This window comes from Hemiscyllium ocellatum, chromosome 30 (genome assembly GCF_020745735.1).
Source record: "Hemiscyllium ocellatum isolate sHemOce1 chromosome 30, sHemOce1.pat.X.cur, whole genome shotgun sequence".
NCBI lineage: Eukaryota > Metazoa > Chordata > Chondrichthyes > Orectolobiformes > Hemiscylliidae > Hemiscyllium > Hemiscyllium ocellatum.
Window position 1 is genome coordinate 32,682,822 of NC_083430.1, and position 22,960 is coordinate 32,705,781.

The 22,960-nt window shown below is 41.0% G+C and overlaps 1 protein-coding gene across 1 annotated transcript in view; it reads right to left on the reverse strand.

Moving 5' to 3' along the window:
* Window positions 1–1,105: 1,105 nt before the first annotated feature.
* LOC132829783 (fatty acid-binding protein, brain-like) overlaps window positions 1,106–22,960 on the reverse strand; it is a 31,117-nt gene continuing 9,262 nt past the window's right edge. Inside the window, exons 3-4 of the mRNA XM_060847149.1 lie at window positions 11,012–11,113; window positions 1,106–1,162 (exon numbers count right to left, since the gene is read on the reverse strand). Of these exons, the coding sequence (XP_060703132.1) occupies window positions 1,106–1,162; window positions 11,012–11,113 (159 nt within the window). The remainder of the gene's footprint in view (window positions 1,163–11,011; window positions 11,114–22,960) is intronic.

Genomic DNA, 22,960 nt, shown 5'->3' on the forward strand with positions numbered 1-22,960 from the left:
TGAGATCTGACTTATTCACAGAATCACAGAATTGTTACAGTGCAGAAGGAGGCCATTTGACCCAACTTGTCTAGTATTACCATTAACTGGGATCTGAGTAGTGTGGTAGACAATTTCTACACTTGTGTACAGGTGTTTTATTATTTTTGAAATTGTTTTTAAATTATCTCAATTTTAGCAAAGCCCTCAGATATTAGAAAGGAGCAAAGTGGACTGTGTTGCTGTTTTCATTTGTGGTATCCATGTCAAAGCTGTATAGTTGAACTGGTTTTGTTCCTTTCTTTAGACTTCAGAGAGGTTTAATAAAACTGAGAGATTTGCTTGGTCATTTCAAAGGGCAATTATAAGTCAACTTTATTGCCATGGATCTGAAGTCACATGTAGGCCAGAGCAGACAAGGATGGTAGGTCTTCCCTGAAAGGCACCGATAAACAGTTTTTATCGTAAGGTTTTTGTGACAGACATTAATCTAACTCTTAATTCAAGATATAGTAACTGAATTCAAATTCCACAGTGCAAAGAATTTGACATTTTTTGGAGGTTAAAATGCAGGTTACAAGCTCAATGTGTAATTGAACATGGTTAATGTTGTTGCACTTTGATTTAGCTTCTTGGCTGCTGTGCTTCCAATATGCTTACAATACACACATGCTGACATTCGTAAAAATATTTAATTTCATCATTAAAAAATATAATTTTGGGCATCCCAGATACAAGGTCAAAATAAATCCTCACAGTAGTAATCCTACAATTAGATTGCAATTTTTAGCATTTTATTTTTAAAATGTGTCCTATTGCTATGCCTGGGGTCAGTACTGACGATTCTGAGGTTTAAACCACTTAAGATTAAGAATAAACAAATTGGGAGAGGACAAAAACAATATAAACAAAGGATTGTTGAACCTTTTGTTATTTCATAGCACACACCACAAAAGGTCCATGACAAAGGTTACATTTAAGGAAAAAAATTAAATTCCCTTCATAATTCACAATAAACTATCACTGGTATAGTATTGGGACATCCGGATAGTAATTTATTTTTAGGTAAAGTTATTACATAAGGAGGTTCATCTAACAGCATAGTAATATGAAGAAAGGAATTTTCTCATACAAGTTCCCTCTCATATGTGCGAACAGAAACCACCTCATTTAGGGTAAGAGTCTAGGAAAAAAGAAAACAATGCAATCTATTAGAAAACAATATTTGCTAAGTCGAGTGCGCAAACTTCAGTTTAAATGCAAAATTATAAGAAGATGCATTTCCTTATGACATCAGTTTTGCCCTGTCAATTCAGTTAAATGACATGAACCAACAAACTAAAACTGGCCTGATTAGGCTGTCAATGGGCAGTCCCAATTGCGGCATACCAAATGGATAAAACAAGAAATAGACATTTTCATTACATTTATTCACAGGATGTAGGTGTCACTTGTTATTGCCCATCCCTAATTGTCCTGCAGACGTTGTGCAGTCCTTGAGGTGTAAGTATATCCACAGTGCTGTTAGGTAGGCAGTACCTAAAAGTTTGATCCTGCAACAATGAAATAGCAATTACATAGTTCCAAGTTATTGTGGGAGATGGCTTGGATGTTAACTTACAAGTGATCATGTTCACATGCATCTGCTGCTCTTGACCGTCCTGTTTGTATAAGTCGTAGGTTTGATTGGTGCTGTCTGAGAAGCATGGGTGAGTTGCTGCAGTGAATGTTGAAGGTGGTAGATATGGTGGCAATTGAATGGGCTGTTTGACCTGGATTGTGTAGAGATTCTTTGGTCTTTTCTCAATAGCATTCATCCAAGAATACCATAACACTATAAAACGTAGGAGCAGAAGTCGGTCATTCAGCTCATCGGGTATGCTTAACATTCAATGAAATCTTGGCTAAGCTTCAATTCCACTATCCTGCCTTTTCCCTATAATGCTTGATTCCCTTACTGAATTAAAAATCTGCCAAACTCAAGTCTTGAATATACTTAAAGAACCAGCCTCTACACTATCCTTGGTAAAGAATTCCACAGAAAAGAAATTCCTCATCATCTTTGATTTGGAGGTGCTGGTGTTGGAGTGGGGTGTACAAAGTTAAAAATCACACATCACCAGGTTGTAGTCCAACAGGTATTTTTAGAAGCACTAGATTTCGGAGTGCTACTCCTTCATCAGGTGATTGTGAAATAGAAGGTTGTAAGACACAGAACTTATAGCATAAGTTTACAGTGTGATGTAACTGAAATTACATATTGAAAAAAACCTGGGTTGTTTGTTATGTCTCTCATCTGTTAGAATGACCATGTTGGTTTCAGTTCTTTCATACGTAAATTGCAAAACTTTTTTAAAAAGTTACATTCTGAAGTAAACTTTAACAATTGGTGTCATGTTGGCCCAGATAATGTATTGAAGGTGTGAGCTTCCCTGTGTTAGACTATCTGTTCCACAATGGTCAAACTGATTCTAATCTTAAAAAACAGATGGCCTCAACCAGGATCTTGGATTCAATGTCACACTACAGGTGATCCCACTGAACTATACATACACACAGACAGATGCAGACACATAGACACTCCTATGCCACACACACACTGGAATGGAAAATTATCCATTTAATATGAAATTAATTATCCATTTACTACGAATTTAAAAGAGAATGCTTTTCTTCAACTCAATGCTGTACTGAGCTTTGTATATGATACTTTGATGAAGGTCGTAGTTAGCTTATCTCTGTTTGAACTCTGTAAACATTCGACTCGACCTTGCAATAGTCTAACTCAGTGAAAGCTGAAGAACTGTTATGTCTAAGACCAGAGGATGAGAGAATAATAACTTGAGCTTTCCCAGTCTCTGCTCTTGACAGCGCGATAAGAAACAGTATAAGGCAAGCGTCTGAACAATGCTCAGCACTCCTTTCTTTGAGGCATCTGGCTTAGTGTAATGAGTCAATCTTGCAGGATTTAAAATAACGATCCTTTCTTTGCTCTTACTAATAACTGAGTCAAGTCGATTTAATTTCCACGACACACCCCTACATACACACACACACTCCTACACACACACATACTCACACAGACCCTCTCTCACAAACACACCCACACTAACACACGCACCCTCTCACAGACTTATACACCTCTACACTCACACACACATACACACACTCGCACAGACACCCATAATCGCTCTCCCCCCCCAACACACATTAGCATCTAAGTTTGTGGGGTGAATCTGTACTTGGAGAATTACATTTTACTTTGTTCAAATGAATCCATGTAAGATTCTGTAAATCCCTTTTTTAGATTATAATCAGTCTGACCACTGTGGCACAGATAGTCTCACACAGGGAAGCTCACACTTTCAATACATTACCTGGGCCAACATGATACCAATTGTTAAAGTTCACTTGAGAATGTAACTTTTAAAAAAGTGTTGCAATTTACATATAAAAGAACTGAAACCAACATGGTCATTCTAACAGATGAGAGACTTAGCGAACAATTCAGGTCTATTTCAATATATAATTTCTGTTACATCACACTGTAAACCTTTGCTATAAATTCTGTGCCTTACAATCTTATACTCCACAACCACCTGATGAAGGAGCAGCACTCCGAAAGCTAGTGCTTCTATTTAAACCTGTTGGTGTTGTGATTTTTAACCTCATCATCTCTATTTCAAGTGCACAACTCTTTAAAGGTCATTCTAGTATAATACGTCAGTTGTGTTCCTCTGCAACCTCACGTTATAGAAAGTAGCGCTGTGGAAAACCACTACAGAAAACCATTCTGTAGAAGATCACTAATAGAAAATCACTACACGCATTCAGCAGAAAATTAGCGTTATCCAAACAATGTCCATAATTCATCAATCGCATTATAGCCAATTTGTGCTGACAAAATATGCGTTATAGCAGGATGACCTGTACTGCAATGTACAGTACATTGGTCCTACATCTGCCACAAGAGGAAATAACCTTTTCACATCTATCCTATCAAGTCCTCTCAGAATCTTTCCTTCAAAAAGGGACCAAATCTGTTCACAATATTTTAGCTGTGATCTGATTACTGCTGTGTGTAGTTTGAGTAAGACCTCTCAATTTTTATAATACATTCCCTTTGAAATAAAGGCTAACCTTCCATTTGTCTTCTCTATTACCTGGTGAACATGTATGCTAGCTTTTAGTGATTTATGTCTGAAGACTCTCAAATCCCCCTGTTCTGCAGCTCTCTGCATTCTTTCTCCATTTAAATGATATTCAGTGCCCCTCATCTCCCTTCCAAAGTGCATTATCTCACATTTTCCCATAATATATTCCACCTGCTGGGTATTTGCCCATTCGCTTGAACTGTTTGTTCAAAATTTCTGCAATATTTTGTATCAACCATTTAGTTTCCCATTTATTTTTGTAAGTCATTCACAAAACTGGTTTTAATAATTAACTTTTATCCTTCAAGTATTCTTATAACTATGGTCCCAGCACCAATCCCTGCAGCATCCATGAGTTACAAGTTGCTCTTCTGAAAATGCTTTCGTTTATCCCAACTCTCTGCCTTCTATTAGTTAGCCAATCCTCTATTCGTGCTAATGTACTTACCTCCAACACCATGAACTCCTTTCTTTTCAATTAGCTTAACGGTACCTCATTGAACACCTTCTGAAAATCCAAGTATAATATATTCATTGCTTCCTCTCTATCTATTCTGCTTGTTACCTCATCAAAGAATTCTGACATAATTCTGGTTGTATAATTCGAAGATTTCTAAAGAATGTTCCATCGCATTTCTGATTTATAGATGGTGGAGTAGCATCAGAGGGATAGGTGATGGGTTAGTCACCATAGAATTCCCAGCACTTGACCTACTCACAGTATTAATTTGTCTAGTCTGGTTCTGTTTCTGGTTAAAGGTAAGTTCATGAATATTGGTAGTGGCAAACTGAGTAGTAATACCATTAAATATCTAGGGAGGAGACTCTATTTCCTTATCTGGGGAAGGATATTGCCTGACACATAGACAGCACAAATATTGCATCACTTATCAGCTAAAGACTTGATGTTGTCCAGGTCTTGTTGGATATGAATACCGGCTACTTCAGTAGCCAGGGGTGGTGGATAATGCCAAGCATATTTGCGAAAAATTGTATAAGCCTTACTTCTAACCTTCATATGGCAGAAAGTTTTGAAATGATTTTCTTTGTCTACTGCATGCTGCTTCTATTGTTTGGCATGTAAGTAATAGAACATAGAACAATACAGCATAGAACAAGCCCTTCAGCCCTTGATGTTGCACCGACCTGTGAAATAATCTAAGCCCAACCCCAACACTATCCCATCATTATTCATATGCATATCCATGGACTGTTTAAATGACCCTAATGAGACCAAGTTAACTACATTGGTAGGCAGGGCATTCTACACCCCTACCACTCTCTGAGTAAAGAACCTGCCTCTGACATCTGTCTTAAATCTTTCAGCCCTCAATTTGCAGCTATGCCCTCTCATACAAGCCGGCGTCATCATCCTAGGAAAAAGACTCTCACTGTCCGCCCTATCTAATCTTCTGATCGTCTTCCACGTCTCTACTAAATCCCCACTTCGCCTTCATCTCTCCAATGAAAACAGGCCCAAGTCCCTCAGCCTTTCCTTTTAAGACCTTCCCTCCAGACCAGGCAACATCCTGGTAAATCTCCTCTGCACCTTTTCCAATGCTTCCACATCCTTCCTGTAATGGGGTGTCCAGAACTGTGCACAATATTCCAAGTGAGGCTACACTAGCGTTTTATATAGTTTCAGCATGACACCACGGCTCTGGAACTCAATTCCTCTACCAATAAAACCTAACATACTGTATGCCTTCTTAACAGCACGATCAACATGGGTGGCAACATTCAGGAATCTGTGTACATTGACACCAAGATCCCTCTGCACATCCACACTACCAAGAACTTTTCCATTGACCCAGTGTTCTGCCTTATTTTTTATCCTTCTCAAAGTGAATCACCTCACATTTATCTGCATTGAAATCCATTTGCCAACTCTCAGCCCAATTCTGCAGTTTATCCAAGTCCCCCTGCAACATTTTTCCACAGTCTCCACCACTCCATTGACTTTAGTGTCATCTGCAAACTTACTAACCCATCCACCTATGCCTGCATGCAAATCATTTGTAAGAATGACAAACAGCAGTGGTCTCAAAACAGATCATTATGGCACACCACTAGTAAAACTGGACTCCAGGCTTAATATTTTCCATCAACCACCACTCGCTGCCTTCTTACAGAAAGCCAGTTTCTAATCCAAAATGCTAAATCACCCTCAATCCCATGCGTCCGCATTTTCTCCAAATGCCTACCATGTGGAACCTGATCAAAGGCTTTACTGAAGTCCATGTACATCACATCAATTGGCCTACACTCATCCACATGCTTGGTCAGCTTCTGAAAAAACTCAATGAGGTTTGTGACACACGACCTGCCCTTGATGAAACCATGTTGCTTGCTGGATGATTATAAATCCTATTTCTTATAGTCCTCTCCAAAACTTTTCCCACAACAGACATAAGGCTCACTGGTCTATAATTACCTGGGTCATCCCTACTATCCTTCTTGAACAAGGGCACAACATTTGCAATCCTCCAGTCCACTAGTATTAAACCTGTAGACAATGACTTAAAGTTCAAGGCCAAAGATTCCGCCATCTCCTCCCTAGCTTCCCAGAGAATCCTCAGGTAAATGCCATCCAGCCCAGGGGACTTATCTACTTTCACACATTCTAGAATTGATAATACCTCTTCCTTACTAACCTCAATACTTTCTAGTCTAATAGCCCATATCTCAGTCTTTTCCTCTGCAATATTCTCCTTTTCCTGAGTGAAAACAGATGAGAAAAATTCGTTTAGCAACTCTCCGATTTCCACAAGGTCCACACACAACTTCCCACTTCTGTCTTTGACTGGCCCTATTCCTACCCTAGTCATCTTTTTATCCCTCACATACCTATAGAAAGCTTTAGGCTTCTCCTTTATTTTCCCTGCTAAAAACTGCTCATGTCCCCTCCTTGCTCTTCTGAACTCTCTCTTTAAATCCTTCCCAGCTAATCTGTAACTCTCCATTGCCTCATCTGAACCAACTCATCTCAACGTCACATAAGCCTTCCTCGTCCGCTGAACAGGAGATACAATTTCTTTGGTAAACCATGGTTCCCTTACCTTATCACTTTCTCCCTGCCTGACAGGGACATTCCTAACAAAGACACGCAATATTTGTTTCTTAAAGCAGCTCCACATTTTGATTGCCCCATCCCCTGCATTTTGTGATCCCATTCTATGCCTCCTAAGTCTTGCCTAATTGCATTATAATTGCCTTGCCACATCTATAACTCTTGCCATGTGGCATATACCTATCCCTTTCCATCGCTAAATTAAAGGTAACCGAATTAGGGTCACTCTCTTCAAAGTGCTCACCTAGTGCTCATCTGGTTCATTACCAAGCACCAGATCCAGTGTGGTTTCCCCTCTTGTCAGTGCTTTAGCATACTATATTATGAAACCCTCCTACATACATTAGACAAAAACTGATCCATCTGGTGTATTAGAGTTATAGTCTTTCCAGTCAAAGTTGGGGAAGTTAAAGACCCCATAATGACCACCCTGTTCCTTTCTCTCCTACCCAGAATTCTTTTGCCAATCCTCTCCTCCACATTCCTGGAACTCTGCGGAGGCCTATAAAATAATCTCCTAGGTAATGTGACCTCTCCTCTCCTATTTCTAATCTCAGCCCAAATCCACCTCAGTAGACGAGTGCTCGTCAGAAGTTCTTTCAGCCACCGTTATACTGTTCTTGACTAACAAAGCTATGCCTTCCCCTCTTTTACCACCTTCCCTGTTCTTAATGAAAGATCTAAACCCTGGAACTTGCAACATTCATTCCTGACCCTGCTCTATCCATGTCTCTGAAATGGCCACAACATCAAAGTCCCAGGTACCTATCCATGCCACCACTTCATCTACCTTATTCCAGATACTCCTTGTGGTGAAGTAGACACACTTCAAACCAGCTTGCTGTCTGCCAGCACATGGGACCATGAAATCCTGTCCATGTCCTCCCAACTCACATACTCCTGTGCACTGGAGATATACCACAGGTTTCCATTCCCCTGCTGAGCTAGTTTAAACCCACCTGAATAGCACTAGCAAATTTCCCACCCATGATATTTGTACCCCCCTCATTCAAGTGAAGACCGTCCTGTTTGTAGAGGTCCCACCTTCCACAAAATGAGCCCCAATTATCCATATTGCTGAAAGCGTCCCTCCTGCATTTTCCCTGCAGCTACCTGTTCAGCTGATATCTCTCCCTTTTCCTCGCCTCGCTATCACGTGGCACGGGTAACAAACCAGAGATAACGACTCTGTTTGTTTTAGCTCTCAGCTTCCACCCTTGCTCTCTGAAATCCTGCCTTACATCCCTATCCCTCTTTCTACCTATGTCATTGGTACCTATGTGGACCACAACTGGGGCTGGTCACCCTCTCCTTTCAGGACCCCAAAGATACAATCTGAGACATCATGAACCCTGGCAGCTGGGAGGCAACACACCAATCGCGAGTCTCTTTCGTTTTCAACAAACCTTCTATCTGACCCTCTAACTACAGAGTCCCCAATGACTAACACTCTCCTCCTTTGTCCCCTTCCCTTCTGTGCAACAGGGACAGACTCTGTGCTGGAGATCTGTACCGCAATGCAGTGTTATAGCCTCATCAGACTGACACCTACATTTTAATTAATGCTGCTCTTGGCATGGCCTCCTGCAATCTTCAGTGAAGCAGGATTGATGCCCTGAATTAATGGTAATTATATAGTGAAACCAGTATGCAAGGCCATGAAGTTACAGATTTCTTTTTACAATACTGCTGTTGTAGATGGGAACAATGCCTCATATATGCCCAGTTTCTGTTGCTGGATCTTTTTGGATCTACCTCATTAAGTGCTGTTGACAAAATGATGAAGGGTATCCTCAATGTGAAAACATGTAGTGTGCGGTGATCACTCCTCTCAATACTGTCATGGGCACATGTAGCTGCAACTAATAGACTGGTGAGGATGAAGTCAACAAGGTTTTTCTATCTTGTTGGCACCCTCACCATCCACTGCAGGCCCAGTCTAACACTTATGTCATTGAGGACTCAGTCAGCTTGTTCAGTACCGGTGCTACTGAGACATGCTTGGTTGTAGACAATGAACTGCCCTATTCAAAGTACACTTTGTGTTCTCATTGCCCTCAGGACTTGATCCACTCATCATGAGAAATATTAAAATATCAACCAAGGTGGGAGTGAGGTTGTAGGTGGTAAATAGCAGGAGATTTCTTTGCCTATGTGTGACCTGATGATAGGAGACTTCACAAGAAATTCCAGAGTAAGTTTTCAGTACCCCAAGAGAAATGCCCTCCGATGCTATTCACACTGTCATGTAACTCCACTACCTGGGAAAAGGACAGGGATAGTGATCATGGTATCTTGGATATTGCCAGCGTTACGTGCCCTACAGATATTAAGAGAATGAGTTTAAGAACAAAGGGTTTAATAACCAGCTTGCTAGGCAATTTCAGAGGGCATTTAAGACTCAACCACACTGCCTGTGGGTCTGGAGGCATATCTAAGTTCGGCCAGACCAGGTAAAAACACAGATTTCCTTCCCTAAAAGGTATAAGTAAAACAGTTGAATTTTTATAATAATTGATTTATGATCATCGTTAAACTAGAATTTAATTTTATTAATTTAATTCAAAGTTCACTATCTGCCATAATGAGAACTGAACCCATGCCCTCATTGCATTAGCCTGGGTCTCTAGATTATTAGTTCATCACATTACAACGTGTCACTGCCTCTCTGTATATTACTTATGCACCACAACTGCAGATTAGAATTGAGAAGTATAGAGGCTTATGAAAGAACATTTTAATCTAATTGGTTTATACCTGACCTGGAGAGCAACATTAGGTTCTGCTTCTCATTCTCACTGAGGAGGTGGTGGCATAATAGTGATGTCACAAGACTAGTACTGCTGCAAATGTGTTGCTGGTCAAAGCTCAGCAGGCCAGGCAGCATCTCAGGAATAGAGAATTCGACGTTTCGAGCATAAGCCCTTCATCTGAGATGCTGCCTGGCCTGCTGTGCTTTGACCAGCAACACATTTGCAGCTGTGATCTCCAGCATCTGCAGACCTCATTTTTTACTCACAAGACTAGTAATCCAGAACAGCCGTGTAGTGTTCTAGGGACGTGGGCTTGAATCTCACCTTGGCAAATGATGAAAATTGAATTAAATTTTTAAAGAAATCTGGAGTTATAATAGCTGGCTAATGGTGGTCATGTAACTACATATAACACATGCATGTTGATTATTGTAAAAACCCATCTGGTTCACTACTGTCCTTTCAATAAGGAAATCAGCTTCCTTATGGTCTGGGTTACATGTGATTTCAGATCCACAGCAATATGGTTGACTCTTAACAGTCCTCTGGGCATTGGGGTTAGGCAATAAATGTTGGCTTAGCCAGCGGCATTTACATACCAAAAACACATTTCTAAAATGTGCAGACATTCAGTTTAAAGACTAAAAGTTGTTCTTTGATTTAAAGGCGAATTAGTGGGGAACAGGCTACAATCATTGGCGAACTTCATGCCCTGCTTCACCACCTCATTGAATAAAACCCCTAATTTAAGAAGGTTTTTCTATCTTGTTGGCACCCTCACCATCCACTGCAGGCCCAGTCTAACCCTTATGTCATTGAGGACTCAGTCAGCTTGTTCAGTACCGGTGCTCCTGAGACACGCTTGGTTGTAGACAATGAACTGCCCTATTCAGAGTACACTTTGTGTTCTCATCGCCCTCAGGACTTGATCCACTCATCATGAGAAGTATTAAAACATCAACCAAGGTGGGAGTGAGGTTAATTTAAAGTAAGTCAAAATTCTCAGATGTCATAAATGGTATATAAATACAAAGTTTCCTTTTTTTTCAACATACCAATATGAGATGCTCATTCTTGATTTCACGGATGAGTGTTGTTTGTTTTCCATCCCATTTCTGAACCTGTACCAATTTATCACCTTCCAATGATATAACTGTCTGTAACAAAAAGTCAGTATATTACTCTTCTTTAGTTGATAAGACAGAATTTAGGTTCTCCACATTCCACAAAGGTTCTGTAAGCTCAGTGCCCAATCCATTCAAGTGGACATACTACTTAATAATAAACAATGAGCCAAGACTGCACACACAGTTCCAGTTATGTTTGGTACAATTGTCATTGTTGTTTAATCCATTTTTTTTTCCTTTAATCATAGAATTATAGAGTCCTAAAATTATACAGGTCAGAAACAGACTCTTCAGTTCAACTCGTTCATGCTGACCAGATATCTTAAACTGATCTTGGCCCATTTGCCTGCATTTGGTCCATTTCCCTCTAAGCCCTTCCAATTCATGTACCCATCCAGATGCTTTTTAAAGTTGGAATTGTACCAGCCTCCATCACTTCCTCTGGCAGCTCATTGTATTGATGATCACCCTCTGTGAAAAACTGCACCTTGGGTCCCTTTTATATCTGTCCCTTCTCACCTTAAATCTATGCTCGTTACTTTTGGATTCCTCTACCTGGGAAAAAGACCTCGGCTCTATCCAAGCCGCTCATGATTTTATAAACCTCTATGCTCTCTGAAGATCCAGGGATCAAAGCTCCAGCCTATTCAGTCTCTCTCTATACCTCAAACCCACCCAATCCCAGCATTATCCTTGTAAATCTTTTTTGAATGATCTAAGTTTAATAACATCTTTCATATAGCAGGAACAGAAGTGAATACAATGTTCTAAAATGTCCTATACAGCTGCAACATGACTTCTACACTAAATGCTGAAAATGTGTTGCTGGTTAAAGCACAGCAGGTTAGGCAGCATCCAAGGAACAGGAAATTCGGCTTATGCCTGAAACGTCGAATTTCCTGTTCCTTGGATGCTGCCTAACCTGCTGTGCTTTAACCAGCAACACATTTTCAGCTGTGATCTCCAGCATCTGCAGACCTCATTTTTTACCTTCTACACTAAATGCACAAACCAGTAAAGGCAAGCATGCCAAGTGCCTTCTTCACCACCAGTATCTGCCTGCAATCCCACTTTCAGACCTGCACCCCTAGGTCTCTTTGTTCGGTAACACTCTCCAGGACTCTGCCGTTAATTGCATAATTCCTGCTCTGATTTTCCTTACCAAAATGCAACACCTCACATTTATCTAAATTAAACACATCTGCCACTCCTCAGCCCAATGACCCATCTGATCAAGAATCTGTTGTATTCTGAAATATCCTTCTTCACTGTCCACTACACCACCAATTTTGGTGCCACTTGTAAATTTACTAACTATACCTCCAATATGCACATCCAAATTATTTATGTAAATGACAAAAAGCAGTAGACCCAGCAGTGATCCTTGCAGCACATCACTGGTCACAGGTCTCTAGTCCACAAGACAACCCTCTACCATCACACTCTGTCTCCTACCTTCAAGCCAAACTTGTATCTAATTGGCAAGCTCCCCCTGGATTCCATGTGTTTTATCCTTGCTAACCAGTCTACCATGCAGAATCTCACTGAAGTCCATATAGATAATGCCTACTGCTCTGCCTTCACCAATCTTCTTTGTCACTTCTTCAAAAAACTCAATCAAGTTAGTGAGACACAATTTCCCCTTAATCAGATTATATTACTGGGTAGTTTCTTTCATAAGGAAATGTTCATTGGGATTTGAACTAAATTCAAAAAAATATGTTGCCATCCTAACCAGCCTGTTTAATTAAGGTGTTGTGCTTAATATTCTCAGTTCAGCAAACCATACTCCATGTTCAGAGTGAACATTTTAATGCACAAAGTCTTGCTAAACAAAAACATGACCTATAGATCATGACACAGAACTGGTACAAAACTGAAATATGACATTCTCTTTACAGGGAATTAAGTGAAGTGTCAACTAATGTGAATAATAGAAGCAAGCATTTCAAATTAGAAAGCAAGGAATAAAGGAGAAAGTCAAATAGATATTTTTAAAAGGGGAATATATTTATGGAAAGTCAGCTTGAGCGAGTTTATGGAATTATGATTTTTCATTGATAACTGATCACTAATCCACAGACCAATCAACTACTTGTTGCTGGCTGAATCCAAACATCCTTGGTTCTTGTTTGTCTACAAAACACACTTCAGCAGCTGCTTGAACAAGCATTTGTGTAAATGGCACTTAAATTGAGTGTCAAATTACTTGCTTTCAAAACCTGTAGTAATTCTTCATCAATCTTTGGTTTTTAAAATAGCTTTTTTTTAACATTTCAGTCTGCAATCAAAAATACCAAGATGTAATGAGTTGCATGTCATAGATATCAGTGCTGGGGGCTCAATGCTTTGCAATTTATATAAATGACGTGGATGAAACAACCAAGAAATGGTTGTTTAAATTTGCTGATGACACAAGGATGGGTAGGAAAGTAAGTTGTAAAGAGGAGCATAGAGACGCTACAAAGGGACAGAGAAATAAGAGGGCAAATGTCTGGCAAATAGAGTATAATGTGGGAAAATATGAACTTGTCCGTTTCAAGAAGGGAAAAAGAAGCATGTTATCTAATGGTGTGAGATTGCAAACCTCTGAAATGTAGAGAGATCTGGGTGTCCTTGCGCCTAACACACTAATGTTTGTTTGCAGATTCAGTAAGTAATTAGTAAAACTAACAAAATATATTGTTTATTGTGAAGGGTACTGAATTCAAAAGTAAGGACATTATGTTTCAGTTCCACTCGGTATTGGTAAGGACATTGTTTCAGTTACATTCAGTATTGGTGAGGCAACATCTGGATTACTGTATGCAGTATTGGCCTCCATATCTAAGAAGAGATGTAAATGTATTGAAGGTAATTCAGGAAGGTTTACCAGAATGATTTCTGGAATGGGCAGGTTGTCTCATGAGGAAATGTTGGATAGGCTAAGCTTATAACTGCTAATAATTAGAAAGGCAAGAGACAACTTGATTGAAACGAATAAGATCACCACTTTTCATGGCTGGCATGGAGGGAATGTTTCCTCTCATGGAACAATTGAGAACTGGAAGTCACTGTTAAAAGTAAGGGCTTATCCATTCAAGAGAGATGAGGGGCTTCTTTTCTTCTCACAGAAGATTGTTAAGTCTTCCCTGAACTCTTCCTTGAAAGGCCTTGGAATCAAAGTCTTTGAATATATTTAAGGGAGAGGTAGATACATTCTTGATAAGCAAAGGGAGAAGTTATCAGCAGCAAGCCGGAATGTGCAGGGATCAGATCAACCAGGATTGTACTGAATTGGGGAGCAGGCTCAAAGGGCCAAGGGCATACCTTTGTTCCTAATTTCTATGTTGACAACTGTAGCCTGTGATTGGACAATCAGCTCTTCAGCATCTTTCACTTACCTATTCTTCAACGTGTGTTTTAGACAAAGCTTGGTAGGTCACATACAGAGCCTCTGCCTGTTCATAGAATCATTGAATACCTCATTAGAAAGATACTATTTGCCCAATGAGTCTGGACTGACCTTCCGAAGAACACCCCACACAGACCCCCACCCTATCCCCATAACTTCACATTTCACATGAATATCCCAACTAGCCTGCACATTTCCAGACACTACAGAGCAATTGAGTATAGCTCATTCACCTAACATGCACATTTTTAGAGTGTGGAAGAAACCACAGGATGCAGGGTATTCTCATGAAGACACAGGGAGAACATGCAAACTCCACGCATACAGCCATCTGAGGCTGTAATCAAACCCAGGTAGCTGGCGCTGTGAGGCATGAGTGCTAAACTCTATGCCACTGTGCCGTGTAGGTCTAGCTCTAGAAAACCAATTGATGTAAAATGGTACTAGAGCCAAATTGTACATTAGATTAAGAGTGAAGCAGTACAAGCCTACATCTCCGAATGCAACTTCACCAGTTTCACTGGGTGTCTCTTTACATCTGCTCAAGTAAAAGCCAATTACAGTCTTCCACAAAATTTCATTTAAACATGACTGATATTCAATTAATGCTCGTAATTAATCTCAAAGAAAGCTGCCAACAAAGATCCTTGGAATCTGAGTTGGGAGGATGTAAATGGGTTGCACCTTCTGCAATTGCATGTTAAGGTACTCTGGGGAGGTTTTGAGAATGGAGAAGGGGTGGATCAAGATGTCCTGCAGAAAGCTGACCAGAGAAGGGAGTGATAAAGATGGCGGTATTCTGCTGAGCTGGCAGAAATGGCAGCTTATGATCCTTTGGATGCAGATGCTGGAGGGTGGTAAATGGAGACCGGGTTCAGTGTGGGAGGGAAGAGAAGGGGTGAGGCAGAAATAAGGGGTATGGGGCAAACATGGCTGATGGCCCTGTCAACCATGGTGGTGCGGCATTTTTTGAATTTCACGTTTGGCATCTTGGTAACTATCTTATATTAATACCCTTTAGTTTATTTTTCTCCCCCAAGTTGAAAAACTTTTAAAAATCTAACTTCATCTATCTTGATCAAAACTTTTCATAGTTTTGCACAACTCCATTCGATCGCCCCTCAGCTTTACCTTTTCAAGAAAAAATAATCCAGGTTGTTCATCTTATTTTCACAGTTCTGTCAGCACACTTATAAATCTTACCTGCATCCCAAATGCTGCCTCCATTTACAATTCTGGTATATAATATAGAGAGCAGAACTCTACCTGGTTCTCTAACTGTGTTCCAATCAAGGTTTGATACAAATTTAGCATAACTTATTTACTTGCAAATTCTATCCCTCAAGAAATAAACCCTAGTACTTGGTTTCTTTTTATTATGAACTGTATATTCTGATGAACTTATGTAACAATTTGTGCTTGGCCAATTCTGTCAATAAAAAATGAGGTCTGCAGATGCTGGAGATCACAGCTGAAAATGTGTTGCTGGTCAAAGCACAGCAGGCCAGGCAGCATCTCAGGAATAGGGAATTCGACGTTTCGAGCACAAGCCCTTCATCAGGAATGAGAGAGAGTAGCCAAGCAGGCTAAGATAAAAGGTAGGGAGGAGGGACTTGGGGGAGGGGCAATGGAGGTGGGATAGGTGGAAGGAGGTCAAGGTGAGGGTGATAGGCCGGAGTGGGGTGGGGGCGGAGAGGTCAGGAAGGAGATTGCAGGTTAGGAGGGCGGTGCTGAGTTGAGGGAACCGACTGAGACAAGGTGGGGGGAGGGGAAATGAGGAAACTGGAGAAATCTGAATTCATACCTTGTGGTTGGAGGGTTCCCAGGCAGAAGATGAGGCGCTCCTCCTCCAGCCGTCGTGTTGTCCCCTTTAGTCCAAGAACTCCCCACCTACGTTCGGGACACCACCCACGCCCTCCACCTCCTCCAGGATTTTCGCTTCCCCGGTCTCCAACGCCTCATCTTCACGATGGACATCCAGTCCCTGTACACCTCCATCCCCCATCACGAAGGACTCAAAGCCCTCCGCTTCTTCCTTTCCCGCCGCACCAACCAGTACCCTTCCACTGACACCCTCCTTCGACTGACTGAACTGGTCCTCACCCTGAATAACTTCTCTTTTCAATCCTCCCACTTCCTCCAAACTAAAAGAGTTGCCATGGGCACCCGCATGGGCCCCAGCTATGCCTGCCTCTTCGTAGGATATGTGGAACAGTCCATCTTCCGCAACTACACTGGCACCACCCCCCACCTTTTCCTCCGCTACATCGATGACTGTATCGGCGCTGCCTCGTGCTCCCACGAGGAGGTTGAACAGTTCATTAACTTTACTAACACCTTCCATCCCGACCTTAAATTCACCTGGACTGTCTCAGACTCCTCCCTCCCCTTCCTAGACCTTTCCATCTCTATCTCGGGCGACCGACTCAACACAGACATCTACTATAAACCGACTGACTCCCACAGCTACCTAGACTACACCTCCTCCCACCCTGCCCCCTGCAAAAACTCCATCCCATATTCCCAATTCCTTCGTCTCCGCCGCATCTGCTCCCAGGAGGACCAGTTCCAACACCGCACAGCCCAGATGGCCTCCTTCTTCAAGGACCGCAGATTCCCCCCAGACGTGATCGACGATGCCCTCCACCGCATCTCCTCCACTTCCCGCTCCTCTGCCCTTGAGCCCCGCTCCTCCAACCACCACCAAGACAGTACCCTACTGGTTCTCACCTACCACCCCACCAACCTCCGCATACAACGTATCATCCGCCGTCATTTCCGCCACCTCCAAACGGACCCCACCACCAAGGATATATTTCCCTCCCCTCCCCTATCAGCGTTCCACAAGGACCACTCCCTTCATGACTCCCTTGTCAGATCCACACCCCCCACCAACCCAACCTCCACCCCCGGCACCTTCCCCTGCAACCGCAGGAAATGTAAAACTTGCGCCCACACCTCCACACTCACTTCCCTCCAAGGCCCCAAGGGATCCTTCCATATCCACCACAAGTTCACCTGTACCTCCACACACATCATCTATTGCATCCGCTGCACCCGATGTGGCCTCCTCTATATTGGTGAGACAGGCCGCTTACTTGCGGAACGCTTCAGAGAACACCTCTGGGCCGCCCGGACCAACCAACCCAACCACCCCGTGGCTCAACACTTTAACTCTCCCTCCCACTCCACCGAGGACATGCAGGTCCTTGGACTCCTCCACCGGCAGAACATAACACGACGGCTGGAGGAGGAGCGCCTCATCTTCCGCCTGGGAACCCTCCAACCACAAGGTATGAATTCAGATTTCTCCAGTTTCCTCATTTCCCCTCCCCCCACCTTGTCTCAGTCGGTTCCCTCAACTCAGCACCGCCCTCCTAACCTGCAATCTCCTTCCTGACCTCTCCGCCCCCCACCCCACTCTGGCCTATCACCCTCACCTTGACCTCCTTCCACCTATCCCACCTCCATCGCCCCTCCCCCAAGTCCCTCCTCCCCACCTTTTATCTTAGCCTGCTTGGCTACTCTCTCTCATTCCTGATGAAGGGCTTGTGCTCGAAACGTCGAATTCCCTATTCCTGAGATGCTGCCTGGCCTGCTGTGCTTTGACCAGCAACACATTTTCAGCCAATTCTGTCAATGCAATCTTCCAAGCATGGAACTGAATATTAATCCACATTTATTGTGATGAAGGCCAAAATCAGATGACCAAGTTAACTTTCCAATAACTGGAACATAATCGTTTTTGGTCATTTGATGTTAGCACCATCACAATAAATATTTTCCAGCTGCTATGACTGTTTAATAATGTCATTGTCCATTATGAATTTTATCTCTTTCCTCACTTGATCTAACTTGTCGGGTTTAAGTATGTAAGTTTGTTTTGTGGGTAGTACATCATCCACATTATGGATAATTAAACATGTTTTTCACAGCCTATTTATACAAATCAATTTAGGAATCTGCCATAGTTTTGGAAGTTACTCAACCAGTTTTCTGGAAGGTTACAGGAGCCCTCCTGTGGTACAGTGGTAATGTATCTGGCCCAGGAGGCCTGGGATCAAGTGCCAACTGCTCACAGGTATGAAATAACATCTTTGTACAGGTTGATTCAAAACTTAGAATATCATAATTTTTTAATAATCTATTAAGCACCTTTGTATGATCTAATTTGATTACTGGAGATCAATATTTCATTCTCCCATTTTTCTGATTGAGTTGCTATTTGTTCTGATACTTTTCTTTCACTCCCTATTTCATTCACCACTGTAAATGCACTTCTGTTCTCACTATTTCCCCGTTACATGATCGCTTTAAAATATTAGCATGATACACTCATTGATTTTTCCTCATGTCTGAAGTACTCACTAATACTTCACATTATTGAGTCTCGTTTTGATTTGATATAATCCAGTGAATCTTTCCTTTAATTGTTCTCAAGAGACCAATACCAGTACTAAAACCTTACCTACAACAACAAAATTTTGTGTCTGTTCTAGTTTTCATTGTTGTTGAGCAACTGCTTTTTGACAAAAGCACACACTTTGGTTAGTTTTTCCCAGAAAACTTGACACATGGGTCAGAAATGTAGTCTCTGAGCTTTGATTTATGAATTTTTTATCTGATTAATTTAGGGGCCTTCTCACCTCATGTCCATATATCAGTTTGACAAGTCTGAACACTGGGAACTCTTTAGAAACATCCTTAATGGCAACAGTAACAACAGAATTCCTTTATCCTAATCACTGGCACTTCGATGAAAATGCAATCTAATTAGGGTCGATTTACTCTTTGAGATTGTGGGTGATAATCTGAAGACAGAAGTTGTTCTTCTTTTGCCAAACTATTCATTATTTCTTTGAATATTCATGAAATTAATTTTGAATTACGATCAGATTGTATTTCTTAGGGTAATCCATATCTTGTAAAGAAAATTGGTCAAACTTTTCCACGAGATTTTTATACGAGGTCTTTTTAAAAAGGCACTGCCTCAGGAAATGCTGTCAAAACGTTAAAAGGTACATTCCTGGTTTTAGAAGTCCCACACAATCTATTATTACCTTATTAAAAAATTCATTGTTAGTATTAAAAGTAAAGAAGTTTAATTCATGGTCATGGACTTCTTGCTTCGTGACTTGTGTGGCATATCTGGCAAAATTTAACCACATTTAATCCTGGTCAATAAAAGTGGTTTAGCATTTTAGCCTGAGATTTCCTGATATCTTAGCGACTTACTAGTGGAATTGTGAGCCACTGGTAAACTTTTTATGATGCTGAGCAGGAACTGTCATCTGTTCCCATACCTTGTCGGCTAGCATTTGGGGTGATCCTCAATTCTTCATTAACATTTTGTATTTTAAATAACAGCATACAAGAATTGGTTGTGTCAATTTCTGAGTAGGATGCTTGACACAACTCTTCCAATTCTGGATTTGATGTTGCATTTTTATTAAAGAAAGTGGGCTAAACAAGTCTAACTCATTCTCTTTACCTTCATTTTTTCCCCTTAAGTTCTTAAAATACTGTTCGAAAACTGAATTTCCATCCCTTGTCCTTTTTTTCATTGATTCCTACTCTTTCTGTCTAATTCTGAACCTGACATCTAGTCAAAACAGAGTCAGGAAATAATTGAGGATGTTCCTCTTGTAGCATCTATTTCTTTTGTTTCCACTGGTTGTTTCAACATGCTATGTGAAGCCAATATCTTTGAACCAGCCAAGTCATTCCCAAAGCAAAATCAATTCCTTTTGTAACTTCTTGAGTTAAAGAAAAAATACTTTTTTCTTTGAAATAAAATAATTAGAACTTAGGTAGGTAATCTAGTTCTATTTAACAACATTGAGGAAGAATTTAGCCAACTTCTGCGAATCATCCTTCCGTTCCTAGTTGGTTCTGAGGGAACACACTCCATCTATACCCTAGCTGCCAAGTTTTATGTCCCAATTCCTTTCATGCTGCAGCCTTTTCTGAGGATTCTTCAGATGTTATACTACTTCAATAGGTCTCCAATTTAACTTTCAGAAATTAGTTTCAGTGTCCACTCTTACTACAATTGGAAAGACCATATTTTACATTCTTTACTTTTAGACAATGATTTAAAAAAGAAAAATAATGTTTTAAACCCAAGAGGACTTTGCAAAGAGATTTTTGCAGTTCAAACTATCATGTTTACAGGACAACATTGAGAGTTCTATAAAATCGTGCATTTTCCTGGAGCTGTGAGAACAGAAGTAACCACCGCACTGTAAACTATGCGAAAACTGCTGACTGCAGCATTCTGATTGGATCCTGATGAGGTGGTCATGTCTTGTGTGGGCCAGTGCAAAAGAGAACCTTCTAGCCTGCCAGGAGAAAACATTGAAAAATCTCTCTTTGTATGTGTCTCTGTTGTGAGGAGATACCAGATGTCTCCAGTAGTGGTTTTCTCTGCAGATCCCCTGTTGTTGGAGGAAATAAAATGCCTTTAACAATAATGAACAGATAAATTCTCAACCAGTGAATGAAAGAGAGCATCAGTGCACAAACAACTTTGTGACAACAGCAAAGAACTAAAAATGAATTGAAAAGGAAGAGGAAAAAGAAACTATTCAAAGCCTGTGGTCCAGATCAGTAATATTGAATTGTTTTCCTTATCTTTTCTTTTTCACATTTAATATTCATGAGTTTGAGGTGCCAATGTTCGACTGGGATGTACAAAGTTAGCAATCACAGAACAACAGGTTATAGTCCAACAGTTTTATTTGGAGGCACTAGCTTTCATAGCACTGCTCCTTCATCAGGTGGTTCTGGAGTATAAGGTATACTCCACAATCATCTGATGAAGGAGTAATGCTCCAAAAGCTAGTGTGATTTTTAACACTTAATATTCATTTCTTAACTGTCTCTGTGCATCTTGTCTGAGTGTGAAGGGGGGATTTTAAGAAGAGATGAGTTTATATTATACAGTTATAAGTTAGGAATTCATATTTCCCAATTTGTCATTGCCATTGTCATTTGTCATTGAAACAAATTGTCTTTAACCAATCATTTTCTTGACAAGTACAGAAACCTGGTGAGTGGTAGATTTGAACGTGAGTTGTTATTTAGGTAAATTAGGAATCTAGGTGGGAAGCTAGAGAAATGATTACTGGGCCCCTTGCTGAGATATTTGTATCACTGATAGTCACAGATGAGGTGACAGCAGACTGGAGGGTGGATAACATAGTGCCACTATTTAAGAAAGGCAGTAAGGAAAAGCCAGGGGACTATAGACCAGTGAACCTGACATCAGTGGTGGGCAAATTGTTGGAGGGAATCCTGAGGAACAGGATTTACAGGTATTTGAAAAGGCAAGGGCTGATTAGGGATAGTGCATGGGATGCCATGTCTCACAAACTTGATTGAGTTTTTTGAAGAATTAACAAAGAGGATTGTGAGGGCAGTGCAGTCGACGTGGTCTATATAGACTTCAGTAAGGTGTTCGACAAGGTTCCTCATGGGACACTGGTTAGCAACATTAGATCTCACGGAATAGAGGGAGAACTAGCCAATTGGATACAAAACTGGCTTCAAGGTAGAAGAAAGAGGGTTCCTTTTCAGACTGGAGGCCTGTGGCCAGTGGTGTACCACAAGGATTGGTGCTGGGCCCACTGCTTTTCGTCATTTATATAAATGATTTGGATGTGAACATAGGAGGTATATTAGTAAGTTTGTAAATGTAACAAAATTGGCAATTAATGGACAGCAAAGAAGGTTACTTCAGATTACAATGGGATCTTGATCAGATGGGCCAATGTGCTGAAAATTGGCAGATGGAGTTTAATTTAAATAAATGTGAGGTGCTGCATTTTGGTAAAGCAAATCAGAGCAGGATTTATACACTTGATGGTAAGGTCCTTGGGAGTATGGCTGAACAAAGAGACCTTGGAGTGCAGGTCAATAATTCCTTGAAAGGAGAGTTTTAGATAGATAGGACAGTGAAAAAGGCATTTGGTATGCTTTTCTTTATGGGTCAGAGTATTGAGTAAAGAGTTGGGAGGTCATGTTGCGGTTGTATAGGACATTGGTTATACTGCTTTTGGAAAATTGCATGCAATTCTGGTATTCTTCCTATCGGATGTTGTGAAACTTGAAAGGGTTCAGAAAAGATTTACAGGGATGTTGCCAGGGTTTGAGGATTTGAGCTATAGGGAGAGGCTAGATAGGCTGTGGCTGTTTTCCCTGGAGCGTTGGAGGCTGAGGGGTGACTTTATGGAGGTTTATAAAAACATGAGGCGCATGGGTAGGATAAACAGACAAGGTCTTTTCCCTGGGGTGTGGGAGTCCAGAACTAGAGGGCATAGGTTTAGAGTGAGAGGGGAAAGATATAAAAGAGACCAAAGGGGCAATTATTTCATGCAGAGAGTGGTGCATGTATGGAATGAGCTGCCAGAGGAAGTGGTGGAGGATGGTACAATTACAGCATTTAAAAGGCATCTGGATGGGCATATGAATAGGAAGGGTTT